The sequence below is a fragment of the Mesocricetus auratus genome, unplaced genomic scaffold (genome assembly GCF_017639785.1).
Source record: "Mesocricetus auratus isolate SY011 unplaced genomic scaffold, BCM_Maur_2.0 Super-Scaffold_100014, whole genome shotgun sequence".
NCBI classification, from domain to species: Eukaryota; Metazoa; Chordata; class Mammalia; order Rodentia; family Cricetidae; genus Mesocricetus; species Mesocricetus auratus.
In genome coordinates this window covers 2,877,030-2,892,714 of record NW_024429197.1, presented here as the reverse complement: position 1 = coordinate 2,892,714, position 15,685 = coordinate 2,877,030, and the positions used below count along the sequence as shown (strand labels likewise).

The 15,685-nt window shown below is 54.7% G+C and overlaps 1 protein-coding gene across 1 annotated transcript in view; it reads right to left on the bottom strand.

The window, feature by feature from the left end:
• The window catches only part of Arhgef10l (Rho guanine nucleotide exchange factor 10 like), a 131,539-nt gene that overhangs the window by 61,527 nt on the left and 54,327 nt on the right, over positions 1-15,685 (bottom strand). The window contains 7 exon segments of the mRNA XM_040757537.1: positions 640-819; positions 1,742-1,819; positions 2,141-2,247; positions 5,237-5,345; positions 7,441-7,557; positions 12,135-12,304; positions 14,648-14,731. Of these exon segments, the coding sequence (XP_040613471.1) occupies positions 640-819; positions 1,742-1,819; positions 2,141-2,247; positions 5,237-5,345; positions 7,441-7,557; positions 12,135-12,304; positions 14,648-14,731 (845 nt within the window).

The window sequence follows — 15,685 nt, the reverse complement described above, 5'->3', positions numbered from 1 at the left end:
TGTCAGAAGTTAGCTGACCTCTCACCATGGCCCCTGGACACACCCACATGGGATGGCACCCCTAAGCTCTCCCAAGCACTGTCATTCTCAAAACCATCATTCCCACTAGCAGAACCAGATTCTTCCAACCGTGCAAAGATGGCTTGACTGTCTCACCCACTCGCTCTCTGAAGTCTGAGGATTTCAGTTTGACAAGAAGGAATTCAGCACACCCCTCATTCAACAAGTGTGGGATCTGAGCCCAGAGACATCCTAAGACCTGCCTGAGGTTGTGAAACCAAACTGGAACCAGGATCCCAGGACCACAATCCAGGGCTCTTCCCCCAGATCCTGAGGCTTCGTGCTGGAGCTGTGAATGCAGCATGGGCCAGCATGTGCAAGCCTCGCTGATCACACCTGGCATGCCTAGAATCTGCATCGAATCGGGGGGTTGCCCATGAAGTTGGTCTCTGGGCAATACCGCCACTAGACCCTGGTTTCAACATTGTCTCTGCCTGGCACACCTCTTCTGGGACATCAGGTGTCATGCCAACCTCTAGTGCAGGACACATGACTGAGGGGCTCTGACATCACTGACTTGGACAAGGCAGCTGGGTGGGGGTAGAGGTTGGACCAGCTCAGCTAAGTAGAAACACCTACTGAGGCCACAAAGAGGTCCCCAATCTTCTCAGTGGAGTCCCATTCAGCCACGCGGGAAGACAGGGCGATCTGGAACATGGAGTGACAGTGGAGAATCTCCTTCACACGGAAGAATACCACCTGACACTTGCGGACACTCAGGGCCTTGGGCTCCATCTCCATGAGTGGGTTGCGGTAATCCTGTCAGGGTGGGTGGGAGCAGGAATGAGACCAGCTATCTTCAAGGTCACCTGAGACAAGGCAGGCTGAGAACTGAGCAGACCCCCACACACACCCAGTGGGGGCCTTCCTGATGCAGGTAAAAGCATTCTGTCTTCTTTGTGGATGTTTCTAGAAGATTCTCCATGAATGTGACATTTCTGCCCTGTCTCTGTCACTCCACAATGCCCCCCATCCAGGAACTTCTGGGTTACGCTGGCTTGAGAGCAAAAGGATCACTTCTACACCATCTGTGGGTCAGGACTCTGGGTAGGTGAGTCGAGGCCAAGGCTGGCTGGCGGGGGAAGCTCAGAGCCATCTGTGGCTGAGCAGTGGGGTCTCAGGTCACCACAGTTCCCTGGACTCTCAAAGCTAGAGCTGCACTCTCTGACTTCATATGATGCCTGGGCTTCTTCACCTGGGTCCCAAACTGTCCCCACACCAGCAGTTCCCTTGACTGGTGGCCTCATTCTGACATCCCTGAGGAGTCCAGGTCTTGGAGGACCAAACCAGACAAGGGTCCACACACATGTCACTCAAACTTCTGCTTAGTATCCCCTGAGCAACCAGTGTGAGGAAGAGGGGGCATCACCCTGCACCCTTGCTTTGAGGACTATCTGAACGGCTAGGAAGACACAGTTCCTTCCAGGCACAAAAGGGAATGCATGTCTTGGCTCTCTTGTTTCAGAGACTCCCAGTTTCACTTCAGAATACAGTTCTCACTGTAAACAGGCCTTGGAAACCCCGGGCGTCCCCACTGGTCCTGTTGTCCCTCAGAAGTAGGACTGGATTTTAGCCTCTTCTCTGTAAAACTTCCACGATCCCCGAATGTTCTTTATAAACTGACTCTGCAGAGCCCTTCCTCCCTCGTCCCAGAGACCCCTGGAGTCCTCTGAAGTGTCACCTGGAGTATCCGTTTCAGTGACTCCACATAGCTGCCTTCACTCTGCACGATGGAGCCCAGGATGTGTCTGCGGACCACCTGCTCGGGCCAAGAGCACAGTCAGGACACGGATTCCGGGGAGTAGAACCAAAGGCAAAAAGGGGAGCTACCGCTACAGCTCCCAGGAGCCCCAGAGTCACATGAGATGGACTAAGAGAAACCCCTGCTCTGCTGGTCTTGGGGCTGGCTAGTGGGTCTTAAGTATGCCAAATTCTGGGACCTCACCATCTCCAGACCCGCAGTATGGAACACACAGAGTCCAGTTCCCTGTGAACTCCCCCTTTCATGTCATTTCCCCTCAGATTCTAGCTGGCATAGCCCCAGGCGGCAGGCTGGCATCAGCCACACCTCCCCACAGACCTGCTGAGGACTCAAGCCATCCGGCATGGGGCCCAGCTCTGGGGCTGGAGGTTTGAAGTCTGCCACACCAACTTCCAGGAGCCCCATATCTTCCTCTTCCGAGTCACCTGGGAAGACAAGTGGGAAGGCGGCACAGCTAAGGTCGGCGTGGCACACCCTGCTCAGGCCCAGGAAATGAGAACCATTCAAAGAGCCCGAATCAAATCTGGGAAGAGCTGCCCTGAGCCAAGCGAGTCTGCTCCAGCTCTAGCTCCCAGGCCCCCTGGGGTCCACGGCTGCTCCTCTAGAGCCTTTGGTTGAGGGAGGGAGAGCTGAAGGATGAGAAAACAGCACCCGACAGGGCCACTGTCCCTGCCGAGACCTACCCACTCTGTCTGCTCCAGCCAGCCATGGGCCAACCAACCACTCATGTCCCCATCACTGGGCACTAAAAATAGTGTTCATCTGGGTGCCAAAAAGCAGGGAAGAAAACACAGCTGAGGAAGAATCAACTCATCAGCTTTGCACTTCCATTTTGTAAAGATACAAAGATGCCCCAAAGGGAGCCGACTCAGCCGGGTGTGACAGGGACTCCGGTCTACTAGGCCTGGCTCAGCCTATGGCAGAGAGAGTCCAACAGCAACCCAAGGCCCTAAGGGAAAAAGAAGGCCCGAGAGGATGCCAAAGGGCCGAAGGGTTGTCCTCCCAGACTCTGAGCTCCCCAGCGAGATGAGCCCCTGCTATTTGGAGGCTGCAGTACCCATGACACCCACAGATAGCAGGAAGCGGGAGACAGAGAAAAAGAGAAGTGGTAGCCAGTCCAGCCGCCAGACAAGTGGGACACCCAGTCAGGCTCTTACCTGAGCAGGACACAGAGGAGGAGGAGGAGGACGGGCAGCGAATGACAGTGTGGGGATGAGGGTGGGGGTGGTGAAGGCCCTCCTGCCTGGCCCACATACTGCCTCGGGCATCACCACACACCCACCCCAGCCGCTGTGTCCTAGGCTTCCTCTTCCCCCATGAGCTGCTGGGTAGCATTCTTGGCCTGTGATCTGAGCCACCCAGCTATTAATAACTGCTCTGGGGGAGGGTCATGTTAGGCCCAGAACTAATGGGCGGAGTGGAGAGGGTGTCCCAGAAACAGTCCCCAGCCATGCAGCCTGCCTACTCTCTTAATGGAGCCAGTGCCCCCCAAACGTAGGAGAGGCATGGGGTGATCGGCTCAGCCAGTGTTAAAGTGTTCCGTCTAAGAGAACTGAGTGAGGTCTCAACTGTGAGACTGGACGGGGAGAAGTCAGCATGATGCTACCCTCACACCAAATGCCACCAGGGCTGACCGTCTTGAGTCAAGAACAATGGCCAGTGTGCAAGACTCTTTCTGTGTGCAGTGTGGTCATCCTCTCCCTGGAACACTCGGAATGCAGAACTGTTACTAGACCCATTGCATGAAGGAGAAAACCGAGGCACGGAACAGTAAAAACGCACCATTTCCAAGAGCCTGGAGGCGCTACGGGTTCTCCTTGGCTTGGAGCCATGTTCCTTCTAAACGTCAGTCCTTGTGTGAAGCCAGCAGAAGGCACTCCCCGGATGAGGCCTCCTCCCACCCAAGGTCTGGCACCCTCAGAGTTCTGCCCAGACTCACTGGCTGTCAACCTACTGTCCTACATCTCGTCCCCTTGTCCTCTTGTCTGCTGTTCCCAAAGATGTAACACATGGCAGATCCTGGGCCTTGCTGGGAACCTTTTGAGGGCTCCAGTCTGGACATTATCTGGAAGAGGGGATCAGTGCCCTGGCGGGCATCAAAAACAAGAGGTGGAGACCTGAGAGGGCCTACGGAACTGGGGCATCTTGGGAGAGTAGCCAGAGCAGGGAGAAGAACCAAGACAATGGCCGGGCAGGCGAATATGTAGGCAGAACCCTCACCTCCTGGCAGGAGCAGATCCCAGGCAATGCCTTGGGCTGGTGGTGCAGGGGGCCTTTGCAAGCCACGCAGCCAAGGTAAGAGTGGCAGAAGTTCCACAGGACCCTCTCCACCTGAGTCACTTCCCCAACCAACCCTCCCCCCAACTGCCTGCATGACTCACCCCAGATACTGAAATGCCATCTCATCAGAGGGCTGTGGGCTCTGCGCACACCCCATACAGCCCTTCCTGTGCTCCCTCCCCACCCCCAGCTATATTTTCCTCCTAGAGCGCCTGTTGTGACTGGACCTTATATTACCAATTGGTTCACACTTTTGACCCTATCACTCCAACCAGAGCACCGGTTTTGCAGGAATCCAGGGCAGAATTCATAGCTACTCCACTCACAGTTGCATGAGGGGACTGTGGGCTCCCGGGAGTCCATGGTAGCCCACAGTAGGCAGTTTGTTGCATGAGTAAATGGTCAATTGATCAAATCCAACCACAGGACACTTCTGCTTAACCACCTGCTGATGTTAGTGCAAGGGCAAGCACCCAGCCAGGCCCATAGAGCCGCCCTAACCCGGCCATGCTCTCTCATCTCAGCCTCCTCCGCCGCCCTCATGCCTGTGTCCTCAGGAAGGCCTAGGACCTGTCCCCTCATCTGCAAATTGGCATACGATGCTCTTCCATGCTAGGCATCCCACAAACACTCCATAAATGTTGGCCCTCAACACCTTCGCGCATGCTCAACCTGGCCCTAGAGTTTCATTCTCCTGCCTCATCTTTCACCTCTACCCATGCTTGTCTCCACACTCTCCAACTCTACCCACTCTGTCCCAGAGACCTAAAAGACTAACGTCATCTAGACCATCATTCACTGCTGCACCTGGAGTCCATGGAAGAAATTCTGCTAAGTTCACTGAGGACAGTGTTTAGAAGGTGTTCAGTAAGTAGTGGTGAGGTAAAGATGAACGAAGAACATTCTAGATAAAGCCAGGTGAACCAGGAGGCAGGAGGCAACAGCCACAGTCACACACTGAAGGGAGGCCCCACACCTCACAGAAGAGGATGGTCACGCCAGCCAGAGGTGTGGGAAGCCATCTGGGGTGGGGACCCAGACATTTGGGGTCCAGTTCAGAAGAGGCCTGGCACCAGCGACATCACCCCAGCATGCTCCACCCCCAGTACACTTCTGAGCGCCACCCCTGCTCACCGAGGACGTCTTTTCTGTGCAGAAAGGAGACTTTGCGCATGACAGCCATCCGCGTCTTCTCCAGCCCATCCCGGGTCCCGCTCTTGGCGGCCTTCATGAGCTGAGTCATCTGAGCAAACATAGGGGGGCTCGTCAGAGGCTGAGGGGAGAAGGGGACCCCTGCCTTCAAGGGACCTCAGTCCAGACATCAGAGCCAGTGAGCCCCGTTCCATCCGATCTGGATGGGTGAGTAGCAGAGGCCAGGGGTGGCAGGGAGGGAGATGGGCTCGTGCTCCAGGGTCCCTCTGACCTCTTCCCTCTACTTAAAGGGGAAAGGGCCAGGTCTGGGTTCAAACCCCAGCTCTGACACTCCTCAGCAAGTGGACATCTCTCTGAACCTCAGACAGAAGCACACAGTCTACCCTCCCAGGTGGGCAGAGACCGAACAGGCCAGCTCTTGGAAGGTCACTGAGGGCTGACCCCCTCCCTGCTGAGCCAGGCAAGGAGCCCCACCCCTTGAACAGTCAGGTTCAAGCCTCTGCCCACAGGGAGGGAAAACTGGGTCCACAGGATGCAGAAGCCACACCCAGTGCTGCCAATAACGCAAGCCAGGCAGGCCTTGACACACCAATGAGAGGTGGTGATGCACTCAGAGTGGGAAGCAGAAGCCCTGGCACTAGGACCCAGACCTGAGGGAAACTGCTGCCCCCTTGCCCTGCCCGTCCCAGCCCCAACAATTCCAACACCGCCAACATTCGGTGTCAGAATGCTCCACAGGGGCGGTGTACCTACACTGTCTGGTATGGGGACCACAGGTGACTAAGGGCACTCTGAACATGCCGTGTGACTAAGAATTGGAAATCTCAACTTCATTTCATTTTACTTTCAATGGGAGAGCCACCCAGCCGTGGTGTGGATATTCCAGGAAAGCCCCTCCTTCCTCAGACTCTGATGAAGATGAGGACTCAAATTTGGAAGTGAAGGTTCCTCTGGAGTCACTGGCCTCACTTCTGCCTCCAACAGCTCTTCGGCTCCCAACTGAAGGGCTACATACTTCTCTTCGTGGGGTCTGAGTGAGGACAGAGAGCCTGGGGGAGGTGGGCTCAGGGACTGAGAGCCTGGGGGCAGGGTGAGAGCCTGGGGGCAGGGTGAGAGCCTGGGAGGGAACTTAGAGCCTGGAGGGGGTGGTCTCAGAGCCTGGGGGAGGGCTGCGAGCCTGGGGGATGAGAGCCTGGGGGAGTTGAGGGGAGGTGGGGTGGCTGAGAGCCTGAGGGTAAGATGAGAGCCTGGGAATAGGCTCAGAGCCTGGGGGCCTGAGAACCTGAGGGAGCTGAGAGCCTAGGGCCTGCCTGGGGGACAGGCTGAGGCTGGAGAACCAACACAGAGTGAAGGCTTTTTAGGAACAAGACTGGCTTTCAGGAAACAAGGGGAAGAGGAAGTAGTCTTTTGTAAGAAGGGTCATAAGCATCTTTGGAAATCTAATGGGGTGGGGGAACAGATGTGAACCCCAGAAACTGCACAAGGTATACCTCTCTTCTGGGGCACATCCAACGGTGGGGGTTATACTATAGATGGAACCATCAATGAGTCTATCCCAGAATCCGTCAGTGTGGCCTTTCCATTTGTCACTTTTCTGACCCTTCCATGGGACCACTACTGCTTATGGCAGAGAAATGGAGACTCGGAGAAGCCTGGGGGTCTGCCCAGGGTCACTCAGTGAGTAAGCCGTGAGGCTGGGATTGAACCCAGATCCACAGGGCTCCACAGCCATGCTGTGGGCTGCTCAACCGAGCCCATGTACTACAGTCCACAGCATCACCCGGGAGCCTGGCCCCGCTATGCAATGCAAGTTGGGCTTGAATTCCCAATCCTCCTGCCTCAGCCTCCCAATTATTGGGAATCCAGGAATATGGCTGCTAGGTCTGGCTAGGAACCTGCATTTTTTAAAAAGGAGAACCCCAGGTCATTCTAGGAGTTCTTGGGCTTGAAATGCCACTGGATATTGTTGTGGCTCACTGGCATAGGGGGTGGGTGTGTGGAAGAATCTAGGCAAGAACCAGGAAGTGGAAGGAGCAGCTGGCTCATGGCTTCGCCCTTCTGCAGTGCAGATGTGAGGTGCAGCCAGGTCCCAAGTGTCAAGGGCAGGCTCCCCAGGCTCACACCCACCCTCCTCGGTGGCCCAGCAGAGAGGCCCCCTGGGGCCAGGAGAGAGGGACAGACAGTACCTTACAATCGCACTTGAGCTTCAGCTCCTGCATGTCTCTACCCCCAACTCTCAAAGCCAAGATGTCTCTCTTAGTCCTGACGTATCTCTCCTTTAGCCTAGTCAGGTCTGGAGAAAGCTGGGGCCCCAAGCGGCCAGGCAGAAGGAGAGCAGGCGAGAAGAGCAGGCGGGACAGCGAGGAGACAAAACACAGACAACGGGAAAAGGAGACTCAGGTCACGTGGCAGACGGACAATCGGGCAGGCAGATGGGATAGCAGTCTGGGTGTATCCGGCTGGAACCTGCGCCTTCAGATCCAGCCCAGCATGCCAGGCAGCTGAAGCTGAGTCTCTGCTGCGGGAATCCCAGCTGCTGGGCAGCAAAAAGGGAAATGATACTTGGATGATATTGACTGTGTCTTCTCCTCACCCCAAGCCTGACCATGGGGCTTCTAACATGGAAGGCTGACTGGAATGGATGGGCTGAATGACGGGGTGGGGACAATGAACAGGTATGTGGACAAAGGGAAAAGTGGTCAGAGGATTGCTGGACAGATGCGTGGACACCATAGAGATAGACGGATTGACGGACGTGTGCAAGGATACATTGATGGATGGACAGATGGACGGACGGACGGACAGGTGGGTGGATGGATGGATGAATGGATGGATGGATGGATGGATGGATAGATGGATGGATGGACGGACGGACAGGTGGGTGGATGGATAGGTGGGTGGATGGATAGGTGGGTGGATGGGTGGATGGATGGATGGATGGATGGATGGATGGATGGATGGATGGATGGATGGGTGGGTGGGTGGGTAGACAAATGAATAGGTGAACAATTGGCTACATTCGGTTGGGTAACTATAGCTGGGCAAATGGATGGTGGAGGGATGGCTGGATGTCCAGAGGCAGTGCTGAGCTGATAAATACTTACCAACTGGGTCTCCGGGATACAAGCCCTGTGTCTCAGTGTCTCCACAGTATGAAACCCCCAGCCCTAGGCAGCTGCATGCTACCAAAATAGCTCCATTGTACATCAATTTGTAATGTAGACAAGCTAGTCCAAGCTCACCCCAACATTCCACTGGAGGAAAAGGCGAGTGGAAGAAAGGGAAAGAAAGGGAGAGGGAGAGAAGGACGGGAGGGGGAGGGAGGGTGTGAGGAAGGGAAGGAGGGAGGGGCCGTAGCATGGAAGCATGAATGGTAGATGGCTGGTTTACATGCTATCTGGAGAATGGCCAGACAGAGAAAGCAGACATTTAAATACACGGCCTGTGTGACCCACAGGGGCGTCTGATAAAGCAACACGGTCTACTTCTGGACAGACAGCCTAGCAGAAAGATGGAGCAGGGACTCTGGGTGAAGGTGGACATACATGCAAGTCTTGGCTCCCACTTATGAGCCAGAGAAGTCTCTGAGCCTCTCTGAGGTTGTAGTTTTCTCGCTGGCAAAATGACCATGAGAAGTTCTGGACATCTAGCTTTGTAGATGGTTGAGAACATTATGGGATGTCCCAGGTGAAGCCCCGAGCTAGTAGTGGTTCACAGCAGGAGCCACCAGCAACCCGTCTCTTACTCAGTCCTCTGTACTCACTAAGAGGATGGTTGAAAGGATGGAGGAGGGACAAGGGGATGGCAGACAGACAGATGGATAAAGTCTTCTTACCCATCTATGAAGCTGAGTCCTGGCCTTGCCATTCATTGGCTGTGTGACCCCAACCATGTCACCTAACCTCTCTGAGCTTCGCTCATATATGTGAAACTTACTGTCAGAAACTCCGGCCATTCTCTCCCAGCACACTGGGTGGGATGGGCTCTATCTTGAGCCCTGTTTAGCTATAGCATAAAACCATGAAGCCCCTTGGCCTTCTGGCCCCTTACCTCTCTAAAGGTCAAAAGACTAAGGAGGGTTAGGGTTCAAGGTCACTGACTGAGCTGAGCAGAGGGAAACTGGGGCCAGAGTGGGTGTCCCACTAGTGAACTCACCCTGCCCAGACTGCCCGAGCTGGGTCACAGTGACTGGGTAAAAAGCGGTCACAGGCAGAGAGGGAGGGTCTCACTGCAGCCCACCTCACACCCATCAAACATCGGCTGACCCTGGCGGCCAATACAACAGTCACTTGGGAACCTGGGTCAGGTGCTTCTAGAAGGTCTCTTTATAGATACTTTGGTCGATTTTGGGGGCTGGAGTCAATTGGTCTGGGCGTCTTAAAGTAGGGCGCCCACTAGCTAGCTTGTTGCTGGGGTTCCAGTCAGACTCCAAGGATGGGATAAAATACTTCCACAGACGTCTGCCATCCAGAGCCCTGAAGCACACACAGCAGACATGCAACAACAGTGGCTTTTAAACACACAGTGGCTGCAATGGCCGGCAGAGAGCAGAGCCCCCAGAAGCTCAGGAGAGCGAAGCCCCGCAGGCAAGGCTTGGCAGTGTCCTTAGGCAGAAAGGGCAGAGAGAAGAAGCCACCCTCCCATCTCCCTGGGAACCAGCCATTAGGGAGCACACAGGTCTTAGCGGGTGGACAGAGAAAAGGCCTTCCTGTTAAAAGTGCCTAGAACTACACTATGGGACATTGCTGAGGAGGACTACAAAGCCCTACCCAGCCCCTACCCTAGAGTGAGTTTATTAAAGGACACAAGCTCCCAACAGGTCACAGATCCTACTCCAGGCCAGGCAATGGAGTGGGAGAAGCCCACTCCACACAACTCCTTAATGTTGTGTGGGCCACTTGCAGCCCTTGGGGCCAGAGGGGTTTAAAGGCAAACACTGAGCCAGGGTCCCTGGAGCAGACCCCTGGCCTCTGTGACATCAGCTTCCATCAGGACTATGGCGCCATGCAAGGCTAAGGCCTGCTGTTGGGTAGCACACGTCTGCCATCCCCACCACTCAGAGATTCCCTCGGTTTCTTCTCAGACAGACCCCCATCAAGAAGGCAGGAGTGCACTGGGTGTGGTGCACACCCTTAATTCCTACACTAGGAGGCAGAGGCAGGCAGATCTCTAAGTCTGAGGCCAGCCTGGTCTACAGAATGAGTTCCAGGGCAGTTAGGGGTACACAAAGAAACCCTGTCTCAAAAACCCAGAGGAGGAGGAGGTAGGAGTGGCCCTGGGTGATGAGAAAGGACCTCGGGATGCCCAGCACACTAGACTTTACTTGTCGCCATCCAGAGCGGCAGAGTCAGACATGCCCTGATCTCTCTATGGAGAGGTGACTCGGGGAATTGGGAGAGCCTGTGGTACAGCACCTCTTCTCTAAGGGAGCATACACCACCCGCTCTGAAAACAGGAAACAATGGCAGGCCAGCCTGGGCTGCCTCTCCAGCCAACAGGCATCAGGGTCATCTCCTCAGGCATCAAGAGGTTTGCCCCTAAGTCTCACTTGGCTTGGCAAACCCTCAGGCTGTCCCCATTGTTCCCCCACACATGTCAGGCATGCTATGGGCAGAACCCACTCCTATCAACAGGAAGGCATTTCTTATCTTTTTCTTTTTTTTTTTAAGACAAGGACTCACGTAGCCCAGGCTGGCCTCGAATTTCCTAAGTAACAGATGACGATCTTGAACTTCTGATCCTCCTGCCTCTACCAGGCTAGCGCTGGCCCTGCAGGTGTACACTACCACACTCAGTTTCCGAGGTGCTGGGGAGCCTTAAGCACTCTACCAGCTGACCACACCCTTAGCCCTTGTTATCAGTCTGAACAAACTATGTCATACACAGCGTAGGTAGGACCATAAAGGTCCACCAAGCCTGGGTCAGGTCTTCCTGGACCCACACTAACCCGCATGACCTAAGGTGATGCCCTGGTACACAGTAGGGTTTCAAGAGCTCTGCTCTGTGGTCAGTGAGCATTGAGCCCCTCCCCGTGGCCTATCCTGAGAAGTCTGGGGTCCAGACAGTTGGGCTTGCTCAACACAAGGTTGAAGAAAGGTGTTCTGGACTATTCTGGTCAGCACTCCACTCTCAGGAGTACTTGAAACCCAGCAAAAGGCAAGAAGGAATATTGTAAGCCTTCCCAAGCAGCCAGTGGATGCAGCTGGAGCTAGCCACTAACTCCACCAAGCTGGGCCCCACCCACCCCCATGACTGAAGGGAGCCCACCCATCACCCCTGGTCAGGTAGGGCCCTTACGCTTCACCCACTGACTCTGAGTCTCAGCATGGAACGAGAGGAGTAGGAGCAACACAGGAGACCAAGAGGCAGATCTCCACCCCAGTAGCTCCTCGTGAAACAGGAAGGAGAAAGACTGAATGAGGCAGACAGCTGGGAAGCAAACGCCAGTGCCCTGCTCACACACCCCCAGGGCAAACGGTACTGTGTAGGAAGGATGGACCTGGTAGGGAAGGAAAACCAAGCTGCATGGGCCAGTGGCCGACTCTAGTCACTTGGCTGCGCCTCCCGGACCACTGTGTTTAGAAGAATTCTGAAGATCAATCTAAGCCCATGAACTCATGAGCAACTGACCTAGTCTACATAGAAATGCTGGAGGCAGGGGAGTACCTGCCTCCATTCCAGGTCTCCCACGGCCAAACATGGAGTCCCAGGCCACTTCCTGACTCAGGATGACCCAAGGCCTCTTGCTGATCATTCACCATATAATGTTGGAAGCTGATGATGCCCAGATGAGGGTCCAGTGCCTGACCCTCACCACCCACATGCCTTCCTGAAGGAGTCTGGGTGTCCAGACCTTAAGAGATACCCTCAGGCTCCTCACCTTGGGCTGGAAGGACACCCGGTGTTTGGTGGGCTCTGCCTCCAGCTTGGCCTCTTCCCCAGAGTCCTCACTGTAGCTCTCAAACTCGCTGGAGCTCCAGCCTAGGTCCTCAGCCTCTCGTGGTGCTCCAGAGCGATGTACATCCTCGTATAGTAGGCCCCGCTCTGCGCCTGCCAGACGGAAATCTGGTGAGCCAGAGGCCCCAGGTACCCAAATCTGGAACCCCAGTGGGTAAAGGCATAAGAAAGGGAAGGAGGCTGGGGCAGGTGTACCGGTCCGACCCCAGATTCGGTTCCACTTCCTCAGAGGCAGTGCCAGCATGTCCCCCACCTCTCTACAAGAGAAGGGGAACACAAAAGAAATATGCCTGACACGGAAGGTGCCTTAATTCTCTCTTAACACAGCGTCCCTCTGAGAGCAGAGTGCTCACTCTTTGCATCTTTTCGGGAGAGAGGAAACCTCAGAGTCAAGTCTAACTGGAACCCTAGTGTGCTCCTGGTTTACTGGAGACTTCTAATGCATCAATGGGAAGACACAGGAAGGGGCTGGACTTCCTTAACACTGTTATCGCTTCCATGTGGTCCTTGTGGTCTGCAAAGGTCCAGGAGGGGGCGCAGCTGGCCTAGAGTCCAGGAGGAACCCTCACTTTGAAAAACTGCAAGAAATGCCTTAGACTAAGAAGTTGAGTGCTCTGTCTCTAGAAAGGCAGAACCCAATTGGGCACTCGTGTGTGTGTGTGTGTGTGTGTGTGTGTGTGTGTGTGTGTGTGTGTCCGCACACATGCGTCCACATACGCGTGTGTTGCCTCAGGAGCTGTCTATCTTGTTTTTTGAATGTGGATCTAGATCTATCAGGAGGACCTGAGGCTTGCCAATTTGACTAGGCTGACTGGTCAGCAAGCCTAAGGGAGTTACCTCTGCCTCCCTAGCTGTGGAACTACACCATGACCAGCATTTTTATGTGGATTCTGGGGATCAAACTTTAACCCTCCGGCTTAGTGGCAAGCACTTCACCCCCAGTCATGTGGTAGTTATTTTTAAGCCAAGATGTTAGTGACTACCACCCTGCCTGTGACCTTGAGAAGGAGAGGCTGGGTGTGCTGTTCCTACATTGGATATCCCCACGGCTATTGTAGAGCAGACAGACCCTAGATCTAGGGACACCTAGAAGAAGATCCACTGTGACACCTCAGGACAGACAAGACTAGGGCTGGGTCATCAGCTGCTTGACCGTTTTCAGGTGGGAAGTCAATATGAGGGGGCCCCGGTCAGCCACTAGGACTGCCAAACTTTGCAGCACCCCCTACAGACCCCTGCTCCATCAGCTGTCTTCCCCAGGATCAGTGAGCTGCAAGCAGGTAAGTGTGACCCAAACCCAGTCTAGACCTGCTGAAGTGACACGCACATCACTGGCCCAGCTGTCCCTTTTCTTGGGACAGGAGACAGGAGATTCCCAAAGGCCTCTGGCCTTGCTATTGTCCAAAGATAGTCACTGATGCCCCATCAGACTAAGGGCTACTCAAAAGCAGGGTGATGTTTCCTAACTAGGTGGGGTTTCCCCCCACAGCCCCAGGAAACAGAACAATGTAGTAAAAAGAAAAAGTCATCCTATGTTTAAATTCTAGCTGTGTGATCTGGGTCTTGGGTCTTGACCTCCCTGAAGCATCTGGAACCACAAGCCCTACCCTGCCTATCTCAAGGGGCTGACTCTGCAGAAGAATCGAATGTGCTTCATCTGTCAAAAAATGCCACCCAGATTCTCCCAGGGGAGGGGCGGGGCCTGGCCTCTAACCTCTCCTCCTCTGTAAAATGAAGACCTAATACCCCTAATCACAGGCTTTACATGGCAGTATGCGAAGAGTCAGCCTGGAGCAATGGTGTGTGCCTGTAACCCCAGCTGGCTTCAGAAGCAGATGACAGAAGACGAGTTCAAGGCTAGGCACGGCTACATGGCAGGACCCCGTCTCAAAGCACTGAGGGGCTGAGATATAACTGGTGGGTCTTGGCTTTGAACCAATTTGTGTGTGTGCCCATGTATGCATGTGTACATATGTGTGTCTTCGTGCATGCATGTGCACATGTGTACACGTATATGTGTATGTGTATTGAGCAGCCTGGCTTAATGTGTCTCAATCCCCCACTGCACATACACCACCTGTCCCTCGTCCTCCTTCAAATCGGAGCAGAGCTTCCCTGGGTCAGCTCCCATCACTGCCCTGGAAGCCTATAAAGCTAGCTCATTTTCCCTGGAGTTAATCAAGGCTTTGGGAAGTGATCTTCTTCGGGGACTCATGGCTTAATGATATCCTACCCAAGACCCCAAACCCCAAACTGTCCTACCCAGTTTGCCCAAACCTGAGGTTATAGTGAATCTCTGCTTATGCGTCTACAGGGGTAGGAAAGTTGGGAACAGAGAACACTGGGGACAGAAGTTAGAAGAAGAGACCCTCCTAAGCATAGGTCTCCTTCCCTGACCCAGAGAAAGGCCAGGAAGGAAGCCAGAATAGGCCATACCGGGCTGATGGGCGTCTGGACTCTCACAAGGGACGTCGTCATAAATCACATCTTCATCCAGGGCAGGGAAAGTGAATCGGTCAACTGGTGACAGAGGGGAGAAGGTCACCCAAGTGGCATATGGTGACAGCCATGGCGGACCAACCAGCTGGTAGCCATCCATGGGTCCTGACTTTCACCACTGGGGATACAATTCACTGCTTTCCTCTGGCCCACTGGCCTTCTCAGTATCCACCACAGACCCAACTTGCCTCCCTGCCACCCACAGACCTCTGCCCTGGCTACAGCCCCTGCAGGGAAGCCCTACACAGATGCCTAGCCCCAGGATGGGCAGAGTGGAGGTTGAGGAATCAGTTCTGACCCTGGGCCTCCTAGAAAGATCCTATTCCCTAAGGGATGCCTTCCCAAGTCCTGCATCATCCAGAGCCTGGCCAGGCTCTGTCCCTGATGTCCTCTTCTTCCTCCCTCCCACCCCACTCTCCAGTGGATGCGGACGGATCTCCCTTCTCCTGAATTGTGATGGTCCTCGCTAGTCCTGCCCCTTCCCCTTTGTCTCATTCTCTCGTCCACCCTCTGTGAAATGATGAACCACAAACGTGATTCCTCTTTGGCAGAGGTTCTCAGGGAAGCTAGGGAGCTGGCATGCTGCCTCGCCCCTAAATGCATCACTCTGACATGAGCCACTGGGACTTCCACAGGAGTCAGGCGTCCCCTGGGCCCTGGCTCGAGTGGGCGCTGCCCTTCTTGCTTGTGTGAGAACCGCCTGCTTCTTAGTGTGGTTCTGCTCGCAGAGGGCCTGTCTCAGCCACCAGGGAGCTAACTCTCGTCAGCCTCTTGCTGGAGCCCCTGAGAGCAGGTGGACAACTGGATTAAGGACCCAGGGCTCTGGGGAGCAGTGAGCCGGCAGTCCACTACAGACAGCCACCAAGTCTGCGGTAACCCTCTTAATAGGAATGAATGGCTCCTTGGCTCTCAAGCACCCATGCCAGCTGCCTAAAGACTAGGAAACAATCTTGGTTCTACCTGGGGTGGGTGGCA